At 43.3% G+C, this 23544-nt stretch overlaps 1 protein-coding gene across 1 annotated transcript in view; it reads right to left on the bottom strand.

The window, feature by feature from the left end:
- The window catches only part of enah (ENAH actin regulator), a 47759-nt gene that overhangs the window by 7624 nt on the left and 16591 nt on the right, over nt 1-23544 (bottom strand). Inside the window, exons 2-5 of the mRNA XM_076165258.1 lie at nt 17131-17296; nt 15423-15600; nt 11710-11782; nt 5851-6182 (exon numbers count right to left, since the gene is read on the bottom strand). Coding sequence (XP_076021373.1) covers nt 5851-6182; nt 11710-11782; nt 15423-15600; nt 17131-17296 — 749 coding nt within the window. The remainder of the gene's footprint in view (nt 1-5850; nt 6183-11709; nt 11783-15422; nt 15601-17130; nt 17297-23544) is intronic.

Here is a 23544-nt window from a genome sequence, read left to right as displayed (position 1 = left end):
GAGACAGTGCTGCACAGCTTTAGTAAGTAGACTTTCTGGAGATTATAGAAATCTTTGTCTATTGCTCGTTCTGGGCTTAAGCGCTGACAATAGGTGACCAAGCTTATTATATAGCTACTTACCAAAGAAATTTCACACAGTACATGAATTCTAAATGAATTAATAATTTTGTGCTCGCTTGGCAACTGTGCTCCTACATAAACCATGACAGCAGAGTCAAACCTACTATGAGGAAGAAAAAAAACAAGCATGGAAGAAAAGAGCAGTTCAGCATCTGGTGGTGTTCACCTGAAGCAGAATGTCAGCAGAATGACTGTAGCTACAAACAAGCATGCTAGTGATGCTGAGCTTCAGCATTAGCAAGCTGAACTGAAATGAGTGAACCAACGACTTGACTAATAATGTGATAACAATTATCTCAGCCAAAGATAAAACATTCCAAGTATTTTCATCAACAGTTGGTCAGCGGCAGTGATAGTCTGGTGCTCATTGAGAAAGTTCATAGCGTCAACCACGCAGTTAGCTATGCTAACAGTACTGCTGCTATGATGCTAACACAATTACAGCATGATTTCAAAAACAGCCTTTTTGTCCAAGAAACAAAACAAAAAAAGACCATTTTTTTGAGAAATTAGTTCATAAATGGAATCATGGACAAACTCTTCAACATTAGATTGTGATGACTGTGTTTCTTATAGACTTTTTTCATATTTAGCGCCCACTAGTCTTAGCGGGTGATGATCACTTGGACATGTTACATTACATTACATTACAGTCATTTAGTAGACGCTTTTATCCAAAGCGACTTCCAATATGTGCGTTCAACATAGGTAGGTTGTTGGGTATGTTGAAGGGAATAGCAGTGTTGGTGTGTTTAGGAGCACAGTGTCAGCATGTGTTTTGAATAAATTAAATTATATATAATAAATTATAAATTATAGCAACACAACTCATCCTGCATTAGCTGCATTATGCCAACTACTACAACAGCTACTGAGAAACGTAGTTGAGTTACACTATGAGATGTAAAGTTTGACAGTCGGACACACAGTAAAGAGGCAGATGAAGATCTAGCAGTGAAGTCATAACGTCCACATACACACACTCTGAAGGGAATGAGGAGAGAAGAATCTGAAACTAATTTAAAAAAAAGGGAAGGAAATCTGATTATACCACTTCCATCATTTATCCACTTAACAGATTTGGCTGTTGGTGAGACAGACATGCCATGCAGAGAGCAGATTTCCAGTAAGCAGCCAGTCAGCTCCAACTTCAAGCAGCGAGCATATGGACGGGTGATTTGTGAAAAGAATTATGGGGATGTTATACATGCCTGACCAAAATCTGTACCGGAGGTTACCAGGAGACCCCACGTGAGGCCATAACATTCATAATAGCGGAGTCAGAGAGAGTGAGAGAGAGAGAGAGAGTGAGAGTGGAGGTAATTCATAAAGCTCAGTGCCAGATTGAATGGAAAATTGCATCATGCATTCCTACATAAATGCCTGTTATGTCTCTTAAGCTTTTGCCCTTTAAGAGGCCCTACTTCATTACTTGTTGTTTAAACTATTCATAAACTGGATGAAAAATGATTTGATGTCCATTTGCTTAGACCAGCTTTTACCTGCTACACCCACTTGGGATATGTTACTAAATTAATAGGCGAGACGCTTTATGAATGAGCTTCAATTACCATGATTTATATTTAGTATGGCGATGTGTTTTGTGAATTATCCCCATTACGCAAGAGGTCGAAAACAATAACATTGTGGATCACAGATGAGGAGAGGAAAAGAATGGAGGTGAAGCAGAGACAGAAATAGAGAGTGAAAAATCTGGACTGGAGGCCTTACCCTGGGGATGGGGCTGAGAGGAGGACCCCCCCTGATGTGTGTGGGGCTCTTGGCCTGCATTTGTATCCAGCTCCCCCAGCCCAGGCAGGCCCAGGCCCATTGGGAGAGAGGTGAACTCAGCAGAGGCAGTGGCAGCGGTAGAGGGTGCTGCAGAAGGAGATAGCACACCAGGAGCCTGGGATGACGAGGGGGGAGACGAGACGAAGGAGGTAGATGGAGGGGGCACCATGGGGGACGGTAGCGGAGGCGGCGTGGGCGGAGTGGGCGGGGGTGGCGGGGTAGGGCAAGAGATGCCAACCGGAGTGTGGCTATGAGAAATGGTCACTGGGGAAGGTGCAGGGAACATAGGCGGGCCACTGGGGGATGGCGATGGGGGCTTCTGGATTAGCGAGGAAGGTGCCGGAATGGGGATGAGTGGCCGCGGACCTGTGGCCTTCCCCGGGGGACTACTTATCATGACTGGAGGTGAAGGGGGAAGGGGCGTAAAGTTGGAGGCGGACCAAACAACTGTCTTGGACTGTGGAGGGGCGGCGGAGGCTGGGGGCGAGGTTGGCGCGGGGGGAGGGGCTTGGGGTAAGGCTTGCTGTCGCCTTGGCACTGTGGCGTAGTGAGGCAGGACTGGGTGGAAGGCTGAGCCAAGCGAGGTGGCAAATCGAGACGCGGAGTGCCTGAGCGGAGGGGTCGGGGGTGTCGTGGAGGAGGGCGACGGCATTCCAGGTGACACGAAGGTGGGGGTAGACGGAGACACAGGCCCAGAAGACGTTTTCCTGTACTCCTGAGATGTGTATAGGGTGCTTTCAAAGGCTAAACGCACAGCACGCCAATAGACAGACAAAGGTTAAGGACGAGACAGGAAGGGAGGGAAGGAAGGAAGAATGGAAGGAAGGATCGTAAACAGGAAGGAAGGAATCAGCCACCGTGCACACATGAGGGAAAGACAGCAGGTCAAGATAAACGGAAGGAAAGGAAGGGGAAGGAAAAAGTGAAGAGAAGTAGGAAAACAGCAAAGAACCAATGTTTTACTCCAGCTTGTATGTATTTTGCGTGGGCATAGAGAACAAAACAAACGCTACTGTTAGTTTACATGGGTTAGCACTGTGAAAAGAGACATCACTGATCATTCATAACTGTAGTGAGAGAAGAAGAGGTTTAAGAAGCAAAGGACTGAGGATGAAAATTCAAAGAAGCAACAGTTTAGCATCAACAACAGAGCGATCAAACAGAATTCAAGTCAAAGTTCCTCATCAGCAATGACCAAATTGCTGCTGCCTTTATATTAACGACAATCATCAGCAGTGGAACATAAAGCGAGCTGACGAAACAGTTTTTCATAATCTGTACACATTTTGAATCAAGTCCACACAAAACAGGACATAAATTAAAAATCAGCCTCAGCTACTCCAGAGCAAACACTAATCAACACTCATTCACTTGAAACTATGTGGCAGAATCTCCATGCGTCAAGCAACAAAAAGGTGCACAGATTCATAGCAGAGCCAAGCACTCCATGGAAATGATCTGAAAGAGTGAGTGTGTAACTGCTTCCTCTCTCCAGACAACTACTGCCAATGTGCCTTTGAGGACGTTTAATCCTTCAATCACACAAATGTTCTTTCAGGCCAAACACCAGACTCTCTTCTCAGACTACTCGCCTTTCCTCCTATCTCATTTCAGTCATGTTCAGTAAGGTTCATAGGCTGATCTAAGTAATCGGCGACCAGAAACACTAGATCACAAGATCAGTTTAAGCAGATGAACCTTTAAAAAGCTGTGCCAAACTATCAACACACAGGATTTTCGACCAATTTTAAATAGTCATTCAATAGTTAGTATAAGTACAGTATGTTGTGGCTAGTGGGATGCAATGCAGAAGGAGCCTTCATGTTTCTACCAAAATGTCTGCCAACTAATTACCATAGTTATATTTCACCTCTGTACTGCCATTTTGTTTTATTGGTTTTATCATGCATGAAAAATGTTGATGTCAGTTGAAAATATCTGGTCAGCTTCTCCTACTGCAGCGTGAGAAAGGAGAGCAGCACAATCATTTAACAATAAGCAGGTGTGTGTAGTAGCAGTTTGCAATTTAACGTCAATTGGGAGCAGTTGGGAATTGGATCAGCAGCCTTCCGACACACAAATCCCTCTGCAGCTTGGAATGCACATGTACAATGTACATAAGATGCTTTTATTGAGTCCTATCCTGTTGCAATAATTACCCACCTTACTATGTACTTCATACATTCTTAACCTCCTCTGATTCGGGGAGAAGTTGGCTTAATTTAATTTGTGTGTCCCTCCTCTCTCTTTCATGATGTTGCTAGTCTGCTGTTTGTTAATCACCCTCTCAGTAATTATAGTTTATGTGGCAGCTTAGTGGTTGATGTAGCATGGCTGGTGCTGTATCACTGCCATATTATTTCTGTATGTATGTATGCGTGTGTGCATTCAACCTCTGTTCACCTTGCAAACACGATCCCAAGTTTCCATCTGCCTTGGCTGGATTGAAAGGCTCATTCTTGATACGACATAGTGATATTTACTAAATGACAACAATCATCAGTCGTTTTCTATCACAATCTCATGTCCTGTGTTCCTCCTTTCCCATTTTGCCCTACTCCTCCAAACAAGTTCTACTGTTCCACTGAACTTCTTTTTGTCTCCATGTTTCTTTCACCATTAGAAATCACTTCTTGTGTCTGCCTGCAGCAGCGTAGAAACATATTGATCTGTACAAACACAGTGTGTGTTACTGCGGCAAGAGAAGAAAATAAAAAATTAAGACAATGCTAGGATTATGCCTGATTTTTTTTTGCTCATCCAGGTAATTCAAACACAACCACCAACCCTAAAAATGCACACAAAATATGCATCTAAATTAAATGGAGCCCTGCATACTGTATGGTTTCAGCAGCATTGTCTCTGATGATGTAATTTTAGCCTCTAGAACTGTGTGCGTGTGTTTGTGTGTATGCATGCAATGATAATTCGCTGAGCGTGGCACTGAAGCATACCACTGCCCCCTTTTACTGACAGTGATGGAAAAATAATCATTCCCCTCTGTCACTCATCTCACCCAATTGGAATCAATTGTAATTAACATTGTGGCCAAATGTTTAAAATAACTGCTCTGACTTGTGTATGTGTGTGTGTGTGTGTGTGTGTGTGTGTGTGTGTGTGTGTGTGTGTGTGTGTGTGTGTGTGTGTATAGAGTACATTCAGAACTCGCAAATAGGTAACAGAAAAGAATTCAGCTTTTAAGTCTTGTAATTCAGGACTGATATAAAGTGTTATATAATATATGATGCAATATTCAGCATAAAAAACTAACCACTTCATTCCTGGTCCGGTCGTCCTTTCATGCCATTTGCTTTGAAGGTTTCAACCAGACGAAACAAAGAAAGAATGGACTTGGGAATTAAATCAATCATATCAAGCTGCCGAGCCTTTCAGCTGTGTGCATGACATCATCATATGTAGCTCCACATGACCTTGAATCCTTGACCTAATTTCAAATCATATGGCATCTTCAGTCAAATGTCTAGTCCATGTTCAACCTTAATAATAACCAGGCCACCTCTGCAATCCATTTTTTACGGCTGATGTTGTGGCTGTCTTAAGTCTTCACTCATTCTAAATCTATTTGGTGAAGCTGCTCTTATGCTGATGATTTACTTTGATCCAGTGACTTTCAGTTTGGTAACTATGGTTGAAAATAGAGGAAGTTAAACACAGATTAGTAAAACCACGGGCAGCCACGTCACTATGTATCAGCAGTAGAGTTTCCATTCACCTGTATATTCTGCAAGTTCAGGTTGCAAACCGAACGATGGGCGTAGAGAAAACACTCAAACGAAAACAAAACGCACTCAAATACCGCAAAAAGTTGTTATGCTCACTTGAGGAGAGTGGATAAAGCGGCGATTCACAATACTGAACAGGAAACATAGTTAGTTTTTGTATACAAGCAGAAGAAAAACGAAAGCAAAGCACTCACCAGCATTGGAGATGCGTCTCCCTCTCTCCCACTCCTGCTGTTCTCTGTCCAGCTGCTCCTGCTGCTCCCTCTCCAGCCTCTCTCGCTCTCTCTCCGCCTTCTCCATCAGTTCATGCTCGGCCTGCTCCTGCTCCTGCTCCTGCTTCTCCCGCTCCAGGCGCTCCCTCTCTGCCTGCGCCTCCATCTCCTGACGCTCTTGCTCTTGACGCTCCCGTTCACGCTCCAGCATCTCACGCTCCAGGCTCTCCCGCTCTTGACGCTCGCTCTCGAGACGTTCCAACTCCTGACGTTCCCGTTCTATTTCCTTCTGCCTCTGTAACTCCTGAAGCTGCCTGCAGTCGGGCAGATAGAGATGGATGGGGAGAAGGAGGGGGGTTAGAAGAGAGGGAGGAAGAAATTAAAGTGTATCTGTTGCAGGCAGAGTGGATGTGATGAAAGGCGACATATTGTTTTATCGGCATTATACTGTGCAGAGAACACATAAAACATGATTGGAGACTAAATCTGCCAACAACCATCATGATTTACTTGTTGTACAGAATCACACCATGTACAGTTCAGTTTCAGTTCGAGCCACTAGATGTCAGTGTTAGGCAGCAGTAAAGGAGTGGACTTGGTTGTGAATGGATCAAGTTTAAAGTAAAAAGTAATTCATCAGTGATTGGTCTCAAGTCAAAGTTGAGTTTAAAGTCCTTTAGATTCTGCAGAAACAGATTCAGACCTCATTTCTTGGACTTGAGCGGAGTCACATTCATAATTCCATATACAATTCCGTTTACAACAACAGATTGCCAATGGTGGTGTGGCAATTAACACCAGGAAAGCTTCATCAATGAGTTTCAATTATCGTGGTGCACATTTAGCAGATCACTGTTTACATACTGTGATATTATAAAATAAATTACACTTAAAAATTATAATGACATGATAGTTTGAGTTGGTAGTGAGTGGACATGATAATATTATGACTATAAATGGACTAACCAGGGGGAAAGAGTGTGTCTTTGGGGGGTGTATTCAAAGTGTTTCATGCTGAAGGAGTTTTCTGTCTGCAAATGTGCTTCCGGCACAGTAACCTGTGAAGTCAAACTGTGTGGTTTGTGCCAATTTCTTCTGTTCAAGGTTTTTTTTAAATTGGTATTCATAATGATAAAGGTATCACATTGCTTTATGTCCCCTCCTTCCTCCCACCTCCCCTGCACCCCACAGAGCCCCTCCCTTTACTACAGCAACCTTCACAACCAGACAAACACACACAAACATACACAGTAACGTACTCAGAACAGCAATTTGTGCCAATTTCAATCGCATTAATGGATACACGTGAAACGATCAACCGTCTTAAATACAGTATGAGTGAAGTTTTAGAGTGTGGCAGCAAATGAGTGCAAACCTTGAGGAGAGTAATCCAATTAGAGACTACAATTTTACTCAAGATCTCTCTGACTCATGCATGCATCTGTTACAAAGAGGAGAAGAATGTGTGTATGAGTGTATGTATATACCGTGTGTATATATATATATATATATAATTATATAAATGTATATATACACATACATGTGCATGTGGCTGTGCTGCCACCCACACTCCCTTAGCAACTGTTCCCCTGGCAACTCTTGTCAGGAAATGGGTGAGATAGCAGTAGTAAAAGCGCAGGATTCTTTTCACAAGTTTGAAGCTGGTGACATTTCCCCAGCAGACAGAGGGACGAGAAAGAAAAGGGAAGGTTTACGCCGGTTTGATGAGGCAGACGGGACTTCCTTGTTTACATTGCGATTAACTTTGACAATAGTACATTTTAAGTCCAGTTTGCTGATGAGTGGACACGTCTTCAATAAGGATTAGCTCAACCTTGTGGTCTGGCTGGTGTGAGCTGTGAGGGACGGTGTTTCGCTCATATCGGTGCCATCCTTAAAATATGTTATGTCCCTGTAAAGGTTTGGCAGGGAGAGCAAGCTGCTGCTCTCATAGGAACAAAATGTGTGTGCTGAGAAAGTGAATGTTCCTATTGCGTAACATCTTTTGAATAGCTTAACTGCTGTAACCACGATGACAAATGGCAGGATTACTGTCCTCCAGGAGTCATCTGCATCAACATATCACTTACTCACCATTTCTCAACTGCATAGACAAATAGATCAAATATGTCTTCAGAGGTCCAGCAGACGGAACATCAGGTTGCATCTTTGAATACTAATACTCATCACCCCGTAGCTTATATGCTCCTGAGACCCTGCGTCCTCCTATGTGGACATTACATTTTTCCTTCCCTACACCTTATACATAATTTTGCTCAACTTAGACCAAGTTAGAAAGCTGTTGCAGAGGGAAACTTTCTGTCTGTAATCTCCAAGTATACATAATGTCTTGCGTAATTGCAGCATGAGGTGAATCCTAATGCACAGCCGCTTTTCCAAGGTGAGCCCAGAAAATTCCATGCGTGGGGACACTGGTCGAGTGTTGAAGAATTTTAAGGAAAAAGAAAAGCTTAACCTTATTTAGCATTTCTGCCATCCAACACATTCAATTTCAACCTCAAAATAACCGAAGTGAAAGAAGGAATGGAGCGTGCTGGACTGTAATGATGTCGGTCGGCTGAGAAGCTGTGGCGACCTGCAACACTGGAGCCGTCTGTGAAAATCCTAAACTGAATTGGAACATGGCACACAGGGTAAGTGTTATATGGAAATCTTGCCCAATTATACTGACCTTTTAACCACCACACTGCTAAACCTTCTGGTGTTCAGGGACTTGTGGTTAGTGGTTTTTGTAAAGTAACTACTTTGTAATCATAGGGAACATATTGTTCCAGGTCATGGAAGGTCCCACGGGTAGCTTCCGATTGTCAGACACTTGGTGCTGCAAATCCTCTCACTCTCTAATCCAGGTTACTTGTGATTCTGTATTTACATCAATGGACCACCGAGACCCCGTGAGAACTGGGACAGCTAGAGGGCTCTCAGTCTCAGAGAGAGCATGCCTCCACCAAGGACTTACAGATGTAAAGCAACACCATCCACGCGACTCTCGTCTTGTACCTCTATAACAGCACAGCGCATGAGTGTGTGTGTAACGAGGATCCTTCTTCTAATCGACCAACTGCTTTTAACGCATAGATGTGTTAAAAACGTGACCTCTGTTGGTTTATTGTTGTCCAATCTCCACTGCAATCGAAATATTTCTCAGCTCATCTTCAAACCGAATCGATTTTCCCTCCCTGAAACTATTGTCTTTGTTGTCACGTGGTCTTTGTATGGCATCTATCCAATCTTTGAAACCTCTACACACAGCTCTAAAATGTGCTGGCTTCTATGGTGTGTGTGTGTGTGTGTGTGTGTGTGTGTGTGTGTGTGTGTGTGTGTGTGTGTGTGTGTGTGTGTGTGTGTGTGTGTGTGTGTGACCATTATTCAAGAAAATCTGCAAATGTGGTCCTCCTCATCTGCTGGTGTTTTCACCCTGTTAGCACGGCGCACACATTTCCTCTCTCCCCTGATGAGCGAGGCACAGCTCAACACCCCCACCCCACACATGCTGCGGCTATTTATAGCACAGCCTGTTATTTCCACCTCATGTCTTTTTAATCTGAGGGTAGCTCCCTGCATTCCTGAACAGGTGGTTTATATGCACACTTTCCCTCACCCACCGCTTAACTCAAAGAAAACACACACTATATTTCTATCAATCTATTAATCATGCCTAAGGAGAATTGAAGGGAAGAGTGAAGGAGCACACCAGAATCTGGCCTGCAGCAGAGCGTGTACACACTGTACTGTATTGTCAGTGTCTATTACTGAGAGATACTTGATTCTGTGGCAGGGAGACATACAGATGAAGCAGATGAAGAGGAGATCCGGGATGAAAGGAGATGAGCTCCATGTTTTCCTGCCATCATGCAACTGTAGATGGGGATGTACAGTATGTGAACATGTGAAATCTGTCAATCTGTTGGTGAAGACGCTGAATAAAAGAAGACAAATCGCCATATTTGCAATGAATCTGCACGTTGGTTGGAACTGTGGCCTCACAGGAGGAAGGTCTGGGTTCAAATCCCTATGTGGAGTTTGCATGTTCTCCCTCTGTGTCTGCGTGGGTTTCCTATGGTGTCCCCCACTCAAAACCATGGGTGTTAATTACTCCTGTCAGTGCACTCTAAGGCAATAGAATGTCCGGTGCACTGGACTTAGCTGCCCACAGCTCCTCATGTTCTGGATACATTTAAAGCAGAGAACACATTTTGTTGTGTGAAAATACAATGACAATGAAGTTGTCTTCTGGTTCAAACGTCTCATGTTTCATTCAAGGCTGTATACATCTGATTCTCTGTTTGACTTATTTATACTCTCTTCAGTCAAGGCCTTCTCTTGCATGTGTGAGTCAAGGGGTTTTTGCTTGCAGAATCTGCAGCGCTCAAGCCAAAACTCACTGAAAATTAAACAAAAAGCACAGCTCTAAAAAAAAAAGATCGAGCTGTGATGGAGCACTCGTGAACACACACACACACACACACACACACACACACACACACACACTTTTACTTGTATTTAGCTGGGACGGGTTGAAGAAGACTTAAGCGTTTGCAGTTCTGGGGTTCCATTGCCGCTGGGTCCTGAACAGAGCCGAATTACATAGAGGTGGATTTTGGTTTGGGCCCTTTTGGATTTTCTACGTTCCATCATAGGTTACTCATAAACCTTGTCGTCTCTCTGGTGGCCTTTCAATATGTGATAATATAGCATCCACCATGTGTCATTATGAGGGATTCATTTAAAGCTACATTTTGTTAAATTTTCAAATGCACAATGGGATTAAGGGAGGCAGTGGGTTGGATAATTAAACTTGGGGGATGTGTAATGCCATGCTCAGTGTCACAGTGTGGCCCATTCATCACTTGCCACCTCCCTTTACTGTAGCTGTCAGTGGGGTGTATGTCTGTGTTGGCAGTCAAGACTGCGTATAAGCAATAAAGACACATGGGGGCACTTAAGATGGAACTAAGTCAAGTAACAAGTAAGCCTCAAGTCAGCTGTCAATCGGAAAATTGTGCCAGGGGAGTTGATATCTACAACGCTTTGAAGAACTGCTTTCTGAACTCAGGATTTATTGCTTGTGGCAGATCTGGACTTTCCCAAACTACTAAACTATCACTGCATCATTCATCAGCTGACTCCTGTGCTTTAAAGGATAAACTCCATTCTAGCAGAATCCAAGCAGCACAGAGGCTTCAAAGTGATCTCCTGCACACAGAGGTCAGATGGATGAGCAGGGGTCAGGTATTGCAGCAATGTTTTCCCTTTCAAAGGTAATCAAGACTTTCATGGAATTGAGGCAAGATGACATCATCTTTTGTCTGAGTGGCTGCTTGGTCTTGCATTCCTGACAGATGTAACGGAGAAAGTGAATAACCTGAACATGGAGTTAAAAGGGAAAATGTGATTTAATCAGCTCATTTTCATTCAACCCACTCGCCCTCAGTAGGAAAGACATGGGAAAGTTATGCAGGCGCAGCTGATGTTTAGGATGTAAAGACATACGATGACCTCATGTCCAGACTGGGGCTGGAATTTGCAGACAGGTTAGTGACTTTGAGAAACCTGAACCCTGTGTGGCATTCAATGCCAACCCTTCCATGGAGGACACAGACACAGGTGATATTTCAGAGCAGATGGCTGGACAACATTCACTGCATTTCTGGAGCATGATGGAGCCAGAAATCTCTACGAAATTTCACCAAGCAGCCCTGAGAGCATCTGCTTTATTTAGCTCTACATACCTTTGTCAAGCCGCCTTTTCTGACATGAATGTTATGAAATCTACATACAGAACAATGCTGACAGATGACGTGTTACTCTGCTCCTTACCTTCTCTGCAGGTCCAGCTCCTCTGGCGTTGGGCCATTTTGCACCTGGGGACCCTGCCTTGGCAATGTAGGGCCTGTAGAGGGCAACACACAAAGCTCATATTAGCTTTTCTTTTGGGGCAGCATGGAAGGTCTCAGGCTCAGGAAGGTAGAGCTATCGTATTTGGACTGGAAGGTTCCTGGTCCAATCTCGGGCTCCTCCTAGGAAGTGTCAAAGTGTTTTTGAGCAAGACACTGAATCCCTAATTGCACCTGATGTGCGTCAGTGAATGAGTGTGACTATGAATGGGTGAATGAGAAGTATGTGTAGGGATTTGGAGTACAGTCACTCATTAGGCATATGGGTTTCATTAAAAGAGTGTGTTGCTAAACTACTAATGATCAAACAAAACACATAAAAGGTCACTCTTGTCATGCCTGAACAACAGCCCTGTTTGGATGATGAATGCATTACAAGGGGACATGAGGTAATTGCTCCATTTACAGGATGTAGTCCGTTTATTTGCCGTCTCAACCAACAATGCCCGTGTTTCTCTCCCACAACGTTTGAGAAAATACCGCGGAGATAATGTTTTTTCCACAATCTCACTTGGATCATTTTCATACCACCAGAAACGGCATCCGAGTTTTCAAGGAGAAGCAGGCTAGAGGGGAGGGAGGTTAAAGTAAATGCCTTGTTTAAGTAACGAGCACGGACTGTCACTTTAGCAGTTGTCACAATGAAAATGTTGCAACAAAGCGACTCCACTGCAACACTGTGAGCTCACAAACAAAACCATAGAGAAGTGTCTGGAAGTTACACTTTCAATTTCCCATATTTTACTTTTCCATCATCCAGACTCTTATGATGGGAGCAGAAAAAAACATCCTTTCACTGCAGCTGGAGGAGGAATTCCATATCCTTGGTGATTTGAAGCCTGAATGTCTCAATGTTGCAGCTTGTAGATAACACAGGCAGTGTTATGGGTGCAATTTCTCTTTATGCCAGCCCTTCAAAGTACGCTGTTCAAAAGAATTAAGGGAACACTTAATCATCACGGTATTACACTGAGTCAGTTCAACTTCACGGATATCAATCTGTCCATTTAGGAAGCACAAGTGATTGCGAATCAATTTCACCTGCTTTGGTGCCAATGAAAGTGACAACGGCTGCAAAGGAGAGGCAAAAGAAAGACAACCGCCTTATCCTTCCTTCCTGTTCTTTCTGAGTCCTTGTCCTTGTCCTTGTCCAGCAGCTAGAAAGTTAGCTAGAAAGTTTACGGTTATAAATGAGGCCCCTGGTCACAAATGGAAACAATCAAGGGTGAGATTTACACAGGATTCATTTCATCGTAGGATTGCTGACTGAGATCATCTTAACTGTAGTTTGCTTCTACTACAAACTGACGTAGAGGACATGAGGTGAACTATGAGTGTGGCTTTTATTGATGCTATCCTTGTTTTTTATGTTTGATGGTTTCCTCCTTCATGTTAAAGAGTTATTTTGGGGGCTGGGTAAGGGGGAAACAGGAAGTAGGGCCCAAACTTTAGTCCTACTACCATGTGCCAATAACGTATCGTGAGCAATGTTATATAGGACTGCTGGATATTTGACTCCAACCCACTGCCCTGAGTGTGTGTGTGTGTGTGTGTGTGTCTGTGTGTAGCCAAACTTAAAATATCTGAGTGACAGGAGGGAGGGATGATGAAGAAAACAGTATCGGACGAAGGGGATAGTATGACAGAGTGACACACCACTTCTGATCTGCCCAGCAACAAGTGGCTTGGCCTGTTTTCTGTTTTGGAAATGCAAAGGGGGGGAAAGACACCACAGAGCTCCGGGACGGAAAGTGGAGATGTGAGCTGGCCTTTTTTTAGTACGACATAACGAAGCATCTCACACCGCTAAACCTCCAGCTTCAGGGATGTGTGATCACAAACGTGTATGATGCAGTGAGAGCTTTACAAGCCAAGCTGCGCCTGTGGCCAAACACTGACAAACCTCCACCGCTGTGTTCCCGACTGTGCATTTTGCTGATCAACTGGGCGCACTTGGCACAGAGTTCAGCGATTTGCCGACGTTGCAGCTCAGAAATTTGAAATGTTCAGCAATCTGTTTGCACCCGTGAACATTAAATTACCGCCACAGAATCACTGATTTTGATCACAAAACACACACAGAAAAATCTGAAATCTGACTGAAAGGCCAATGAGTAATAACTTAATACAATAAACTTGGGTATTTTTCCTCCAAGTCTTAGTTGTCTTCCCTCTATTGTCCTTCTGACTCCATGATAACATGAGAGTTCAGCTTGGACCTCTTTTTAGTTTATACACCACTGTGTGTGTGCGTGTGTGTGTTAACGCTGTAGTTTGCATCTGGCATCAGACTTTTTCCCGTCTTTCAAAAATCGGGGCACCATGGAAACTGTAGTCTGTTTTCCCTCCAGCTTTCTGTTGTTGCTACACGACAACAAGAGAGCATCTTTGACAATGAAATTACAGAATGGGTCTATAGCCAATCACAGGGAGCTTCCAAGGAGGCCTGCTGGCTTACTGCAGAAATGTCAGAAATGTATCTGAGGCAGAAGTAATAATACACAAACACACACACATACACACTAACCCCTTTTCCCAACATGCAGTGAGAAAGTGCACTGATGGAGGAATCACATTGGTAGGGAATCCCCACTAGCAGCGCTTTCATCATGACAAGCAAGCATGAACCAATCAAACGATGACAGCCGCCACAAATGGGGACTATCCGCAGAAAACGGGGACATCTGGTCACCCTGTTGTTTGTCTCTACAATCCTCTGTCCCAAACACTTCATTCATTCACATTAGCGTCATGGGCTCTGCTGGGGCTTCCTGCTCCTCTCACACACCCCGTTTGTTCTCCAGTCTCACACACATTTTGCCACACACATGACATCTCATTTGCTCATTACCTCCTTAGTATGTACTGTTGCCAGATTTGCTTGTTTGTTTTGAACCGTGCTTGCTACCCGTTTCTGGACCTCTGCCTGATGATTCTGTACCTTTGCCTGATCAGTTTGATCTTTGGAATGGAATGTGTTTACAGGACCATATCTGAATCTAATTAACTAATGGTTATGGTGAGAATATCAGACAACTGCTGTTCATGCACTTCAGAGAGTATTTAAGTCATCGTTACAGTAGATCAATCATATAAGCACAAGTCTTAAATGAGTTTCCGGGTTTGCTCATCTGTCCTGTGGGAGGTTGAAAAACCCCTCTGAGAGAATGATGGATGACGAGCCCCATGTTTTAGTTGGATTGTCAGGTCAAAAGACGCCTGTGACTGGAATAGGAGACATGGAGAGCAGCTGCCGGTACAAAAATACAGAACCAAAACAGAGAGGTGAAAGGGGAAACCCTGTCATCTTCATAGGGCTTCTGTGTGAATTTTAGGTGGGCAACTAAGAGATGGAATGAGGGCACAAAGTGAGAACAATTTGAATCTGAGATCATATTGAAATTACACACACACACACACACACACACACACACACACACACACACACACACACACACACACACACACACACACACACACACACACACACACACACACACACACACACACACACACACACACACACACACACACACACACACACACACACACACACACACACACACACACACACACACACACACACACACACACGTTATGTGACAGCTGCTGGGTAATACTTTGATGTGCGTTTACCTGTGTCCTGGGAGTTGAGCACCTCCAGAGCATGCATCATGGCACTGGCAAATACATTGGCATCCTCCTTGCTGCCAAAGTTGAGACCATAGACCTGGCGAGCGTCGCGCCATTGGTGGAACGTCTGTGTGGCCTGGTTGTACTTCAGTCCCTTGGGAATGGCACAGTTTATCACCACCTGTTGATTACACAAGTGGGTGGGCAAGAGGAGGCAATGTGGAGAGATGAGTGATGACAATTTGCTGAGATAATTTTCAATGAGAATTTTAAACAGTTGCAAAATAATGTCCTTCATCTAGTTCAGGGGTCGGCAACCTGCGTCTCCTGAGCCTCATGCAGCTCGTTTGCTCATCTCCAGGACGTTAATACATGAACGAGTCATTCATTAAAATATCAGTGCATCTATTCTCAGTCAAAAACAAAACAGAGATAGCTCCGAAAATGCCTCTAACTGCAAAGACCGTCAAAGACATGAGACTGGCAACAAACATCACCAGTCAGCAAAAGGAGGGACATCAGTTCAGCTCCAGTAGACCCAGTTGACTGTGATGGGCCAAACACAACTTCTCCACTTAACAATTGTTAAGTTTTGTTGGTAATAGCAACAAACAAAGGTTTTTGTTATAGTGCCATTATTTCATAAATATAAAACGTGATATTATTGAAATGGAAATGCAGAGTTAAAGTACCAAATTATCTTATGTAGTCCACTTGAGAGTTGTCACATGTGGTCAAACATTTATTTAAATGCTCGTTTACAATGATTAGTAATGTTGATGGGCTAATTTAGATTGTTATCTTCGTTATAAGGCTCAAATGTGTTTTGCGGCTCAGGACCTCAAGACACCTTTTTTCATCAACAACAAATGGCTCTATTCATAATAAAGGTTGCTGACCCCTGATGTAGTCGGTTGTATTTAAATTGAAACAGAAACAGCATTTTATTATGTTATGGTGTGACTGCAAGACTTCCAAGGCAATATGGAATAATCTCCTTCCTGCATATTCTGGGTCTGCCCCGTGGTTTCCTCTCACCTTTCAGTACAAGGGACCAGTGATTCTACACTCCCTCCAGATGCCCGACTTCCTCACCCCTGTGAGAGGAAACTAATTACAGCCACTCATATCTATGATCTAATTGTTTTGGTCACGTTTCCAGAGATGATGACCACAGAGTTGGAATGTAAGATTCGAGTTTTGCTTTCAGGCTTAGCTCTCAGTCTCTCTTCAGTCTCAACAGTTCCATATAGTGTTCACATAAAATAGGAGATTTGAACAAAGCAAAATAGTATTTCCTGGCCAAGCCCATACCAGTTTGCCCCCAAAGCCGTCAAAACAAAAAAAAATATTTTTCACTGGAGAGTTAATTAAGTTAATTGTGAATGATTGTAAATGATTTTTGTAGCTAAAAAAATATTGTTGGAAAAATAGTTGTCCCAATTATCTGATCTCTCCCTTCCCCTGTCTTCTTCTACCAGCCTGATCAAGCTGTCTTCAGTTAGCTCCAACTTTACACCTACTTCTTCTTAAACAGGCACAGCTTTAATAAATACGGAAAAGCACTTTATCAGTCATTTGCTCCCAAAAAACTGCCTCAAATTTACAGTAAATATAAGCCTCAGTGTTGGTATTTTACACACACAATGGAAAAAGTGAAGTTGATTGATTTATTGCTGCACTCCCTCAATTCCACTAAACATGCACTAACCTGATGATCTTGAATTTTGCGGCCCACCACACGGAAGGCATTGTTGCCTGTGTGGTGATAGATGTGAACTCTGCTGAAGCCTGTGGAACCACCAGCTGGGACCCACTTCTTATTGGCATCATCGTACACCATAACAGCGGCTCGAGCTTGGCAGATACTCTGTTCACTACGGGGAGACAGACAGAAAAAGTTAACATCTGTAACAATCTCCGAGTTCATTCAGATACTACACATACTGGATTAAAGCCAGAATACCCTTAGGTATGCTCTGAACTTTGATTATATATAGTGGTGATGCAACACGTAAACAGTCCAGCTCAGTCAGTGTATAGAATGTTCTGACAGGAGATACTGCCACCTACAGTATTTAAAATGCAACACAAATGCACAGAAACACACCATGCAATAGATGAAAGTAATCAAATTACTGTCAATTGCAGTGTTTAAATATCCTTCCCCCCCTCTCTCTCTCTCACACACACACACACACACACACACACACACATTCGCAAGAGTGTCCCTTGTCTGTCGAGTGCAGGTGAACTGCTGAGTGTAGTTTTGAGGAGTTGGCTCTCCTGTGTTGAGCCACGTGTTTGTCTAATGTTGTTGGACTGCACACAGCTGATTGCCTCTCTTGGGTTTGGTAGTGGGGTCTTTTGCAACAATATACACTTTCTGAGTGGAAGGTTTGAAAATGGGGTAAAAGAAGCAATCCATGTCATGATAGAGAGACCATCTTTGAACAGAGGAGAAGACGACCACTTATCACCCACGTACAATGCTGTTCTTTCATCCCTCCCCCCAGGAGACTAAACAACCACCCACAACCGGCCACAGGAAAGGACAATCAATACAGCAGCCAGGAGGACTAATCAGAAGTATCAACAACCCTGATAATGACTAATCAGGACTAGCAACAACTCCACAGAGGTGAATTCTGGGAATCCCTGCAAGTCAGTCAGAACTGATGAGAGACAAAGTCAAAGTGTCCAGTTTCCCAGGAATAAACTTGGATACCATGATCTGGATGACTGAGAACCACACAGACAGACACACACACACATTCAATCCTCCTGCAGAATACCTACTGGTTTTTAAAAAATATATAGTTTTCATGCCAGATTCTCTGGAGCTTCTTAATGTAATTTGTAGATCTTTGACTCTGGCCTTTTTGCATTAATTCTCCTGCCAAACACTGATTATATTATAGAGGAGAGGAACACTACAATTATCTTTAAATTAAATGAATGGCTGCACATTTAATCATACAAGATCAGTTACAAACACCAAAACTGTATGTATGTACTGTATTTAGACACTGGGTTGAATAAACAACCTTTTCAATATCCAGCCATTTCCTCAGTTTCCACCTGTGTTGTACAAAAGGTGGCCTCCACACACACACGCACGCACACACACGCACACTCACACAAGGTTCCGCCAAGAATAGGAATGGAGAATAGGGAATGAGATGAGAATATTTTCATCTCCTTCATTAATGTTAATGAGGCTGTTATTTAAGAACGGCCCTGACTTCAAAGAAGACCAGCAGAGCTCTGAAGTCTTGAAAGGAAGGGGGGGTGGGGTGGCAGCTGTGGGTGAGAGGTTAGTGGAGACAGCAGGGTCCGGGTGGAGATTGAACAGAGAGGGAGATGAAGTGAAAAGGGATCGATAAGAAACGGGAGGACTAAGAGTGCGGAAAAGATTCCATAGTAGATACTTATGAAGTCCCTTGAGATCTCAAAGGAGCAAAACCTGATCTCTCACAGACTGCTTTGACCTTTGACACAGTAATTAAAAATAGTCTTCCCCCGTCAGTCTTGAGATACTCAGGTCTGCAAAGAATCATACTGAGGATTGATTTTGACCTTGAATCAGATAAAGTAATACATATTATCCATCCATGTTACGCCTTTAATCTGAGTTGGAGCCAATGTAGGATAAACTCCATATATACCGTTCATCTCTGACTGACATGTCTCCATCAGGCAGGCTGAACACACCAAGACCACCTCTTCCAGGGGCTCTGCGATTGATGCTTTCTCACTTTTCCAAATGACACACACACACACACACACACACACACACACACACACACACACACACACACACACACACACACACACACACACACACACACACACACACACACACACACACACACACACACACACACACACACACACACACACACACACACACACACACACGTCATGCTGCAGGTGTGAAAGTGGCCATCAACAATTTTATGGATAAGAAATTGGCGGCCATTGAGCCTATTAAGTCACAAACGAGTCCTGTCATTGTGGGAATACACATCAAGCATTTGTCATAATTACATTACCACCATTTTAAAGTGTATGTAAATGCATTGAATGAAGAATAAAGTCAAGGGAGGAAATCCCTTTGCAAAATCACACTTGCATACACAAGCTCTATTATCTGCGATTTCACAAATTTGCCCGACACAGCAGACACATTCTCACACATGGAACATATTTACAAATTCTTTTAATAGACTTAAACCAACACCGGCTCATTAAGTACAGATTTTGGACATTATGTAAAAGCTTTGTGCGATCCAGAGCAGTCAAATCAATTTTTTAAAAACTATTCTAGGTTTCTAAAGCAGTCCAAAAAAGGGAGAAACAGTCCAACAGCCTTTGTTTAGTTTGGCCCACTCAAAAACAAGCACTGATTAGGCTTATTGTTACTACTCTCAGTCAATAAAGCATACTACTCTATAGTCCTACTCAGTTCATAAAGTTTACTGCTCCATAAGGATACAATTGTTTAATGTTCCTATAAGATTCCAATCTAGGAGTATTTTTCTGGAAAAATACGCTTCCAGGATGATTCATTTTCTCATCAAAGACTCAGATTGATGCAATTATCTTACACCCCTATGTTTCCAAAGCAGTAAAGGCAAAAAAGCATCATCGAGTACAATGCACTCTGCTAATGTACAATTAGTTAGATTCCAGGTTTCTTTATGTTCCCTATTACTATTTGGCATAGCACTGTGCCATATTGGAAAACAGCCATATTGTGGTATCATCATTATCCCATTATCCATCTCCATGTGGGCTCATCTCTGCACCCCCACCCACCTCTGTCAACCAGAATTGTTGTGAAGTGGGACCAACAACGGAAGCTTTTTTCTTGTTCTTGTAAAAGTCTTTGCCAAACGTGGGCGTGGGACACATGAGGAGTCCACAGAATGAAGACAGAACATAGATATGTGACCCGGGAAAGGACCAAGGGGTTTTTTTTATGTTTAGGGGGAGTACAGCTGTGTTTGGCTAGAAGGAGCTTCTCTCTCTTTTCCCCTAATGTGCATCTTCTTATGCTGCTGATCTGGCCTCACTACTTTACTTACCCTCCTCTCTCCTTTGCCGTTCACTCCATATGTAAGTTATCAGGAGAAGGCATGCAGAAAAGCAGAGACCACACAGACAAGAACAAAATCTCTACACCATAAAGAGGAAATAAACATCTGCACCTCTACATGAAGTGGATTCTACAGGGAGCTATTAACCAGCAGTGCTCCTCTCCTTCCAATGTTTTAATGCCATATGTGAGACAATGGTGAGGTTTTTGCAATGAAGATTTATAAAACAACAAAGGAGTTGAAAATTAAAGTTGAAATTTGAGTTCCACACACACACACACACACACACACACGGTTTGATAGAGAACGGAAGTCATATAGAAGCATTCCTACACTGAGCTAGTAGGGGGGAAAACTTTCCCCCATCATGCTGCCATCACAAAGATGTTTTAATCATGAGTCATCTTACTACAGCTTACACTTTTTTATTCCAGCATGCACTCACACACTCTGTTGCACTCCTGTCTGCATCAGCAAGAGAAGAAGACAAAGTGAAGTAGTGGCAGGGCGGTAAGTGACGGACTACTTATCCCAAATACAATCACTCCAGATTCAATACTCTGCACAAATGTATTCACTCTTAACATTTTCCATGTGATATATACTTCAACAGCATTTTGTCCTTACTAATATACACACAGAAACAGTGTGTGTGGTGTATTATACTGTACCTAGGAACCCTGAGATAATACCCACTGCAGAAGAATGAATGAGTGAGTGAGACAGCAGAGAGTGAGAAGACACACAGAATCTTGAGAGAGAGAGACGGACGAAGGGAGAGACAGACAGAGAGTGAGTCTCTGCATTGCTATTCACTAGGCAAGATCACAGGCTGACCGATGACTTCAGCAGTGTCGAATAACATACACACATGTTTACAATTGTAGTCAATCATTTGCAATATCATGTGGCTTCACCAAAGCTACATTCTAATGCGGATACTCATCATCCCTACCACTGTCGGATGAGCATGTGGCCGTATGTGCTCAATAAGAGTTCCATTCTTCCATCTGAAACAGCATTACTTTAGCATGTGATGGATGGATGGAGGTAGTTATGTTCTTTCCCTCCGTGTTGTCTTCAAATGAAATTCAATCCGTGTCATCAGACACACTGGTCGGAAGAACTGGAAGCCGGTTGCAACAACAAATACAAAATTCTCCATCTTTGCCACCCTGCCAGGCACACTCGATGATGACACGGCGGTTGGCGGTGTTAGGTTATGTAGGGCTTCGTATCTCTCAAGTGCTCTATTCAGTCTGTCACTGCGTCAGGTGACAGGTGGAGTGTAGGTGAACCATTAGAACATTTATAGCTCCGTTTCAAAACATGATGCGTGTTTATATAGCCTCTTATCTTGGCATAGTAAACCTCATACTGTTTAGATTGTTTTTACTCCAGACAAAATCAAACAGGTCTGCATTGACTGAGTGACATAAGCACAAGGAAACGCACAAAAACATCAAAAAGGCAGCTAGTTTTGTAGAACTGTATGCTCTAAAATGACTCTTGTTTCACTTTGAAATGAAGAGGTTGCAGAGGCTGAATGGATGAATGCCACAAAAAGAGGACAAGAAGAAAAAAAAAACAGTTTCTGGGAAATTGAATCCATTCTGTTGAAGTTGAGTTGAGGCATGATGACAAAAAAACAAACAGAGGTCATGTCTTTGTGTGCCATAGCGATGCGTTACACTAGAAGCTGAAACTAGAAGCAAAGACCTCTCTGTTGCCAAGCTTCTGTGGCAATCTGCTGCTGCTGACCCTCCACCACAGCCCACAGCAGCACAGAGGAGGTGACTGGAGCACATGGTGGACAGTGCTGAGTCACTAGACGATAAAAAGGCCAGCGGATGCAGGACGGGAACAGCATGTGTCCCGTCTCTAAACGATCCCCGGAATGTAGGATATCAATCCAGAATGCCAACATAGATTCTGTAGTCGTTTAAGACTCCACAGAGCATTTGGCGAGCTGTGTATTCTGACACACTGTGGTTTCTGCAGTCATGATGTCTTTCTCTGAGACCTCTTTGTCTGAAGAATACTGAACAGCCTAGCTTCAGGCAAGGGGTTAAAGAAAAATAATCTCATCACATCTCCAAAAAGAGCACATTACTCACACAGGAGGGGGAATCTATGCAGACCTCTCTGATCCCAGCACTACCTTATAACATTGTTTGTTTACATTATGTTTACACAATTTAAAAAAATGTCCGACACAGATTTGTTCATATTTTTCTTCACGTGGTCCCGACCACTGGTAAATGCACAGGATACGCACAAATCCATTTGTACGCAGGGTTGATAAATGAAGCCCATTGTCTTTTTTCAAGAAAGCCCAGACCGCCCAAACAAGAAGATTGAGGGAAATGTCAGCCAGACACGGTCATCGACAATGATTTCTGATAAATGCCTGGCTCTGGCACTACAGAGGCTTCTATTGTCACGTCTGGAGAGGCCCAGACATCAAGAGCAACTGCTAAGAACAGAAAGTCAGCATTTGGAATCAACCACTCGCAGTTAGTTTCAAAACTTCCCCACAAATCCGTTGGTTACTCGTCCATTTTTAATCCTATAATTACGCCCGATAATCAGCCAAAACGGTCAGTAGGTAGGTGCCACTACACTATTTTCAGTTTCCAAGCTTCTCATTTCATCCCACATAGAACCTCACAGAAAAAGGTCCCAACACGCTCCAGGTTGTTGTTTTTGCCGACAGTGGGTGTGTGCGTGTGCGTGTGTGTGTGGGGTCACTGTGTGTACAACGTAGTAGGAGGACAACAGAAACACATTCAGAGTAATTCCAGGTTTTAGACTGTGGCCTGTATGTCAACTGGAGATCTGGCAGGTTTTTACAAGAGCGCTGTACCGGGGGCTTTTTCACACAGGGACAGAGAGGACATTGATAATGGAAGAGGTCTGGACCGGACCGGCCACAAATCAGCATTCACAGCTTGTATATAACTATGGAAACCAACAATTGATGCCTTCAGATTGACTGTATGGGCCTGTTTCAAGCACAGCGG

Source organism: Genypterus blacodes, unplaced genomic scaffold (genome assembly GCF_046128005.1).
Source record: "Genypterus blacodes isolate CSIRO-AG114 ecotype Tasmania unplaced genomic scaffold, CSIRO-AGI_Gbla_v1 ptg000143l_1, whole genome shotgun sequence".
NCBI classification, from domain to species: Eukaryota; Metazoa; Chordata; class Actinopteri; order Ophidiiformes; family Ophidiidae; genus Genypterus; species Genypterus blacodes.
This window is presented reverse-complemented; position numbering and strand designations above follow the sequence as displayed.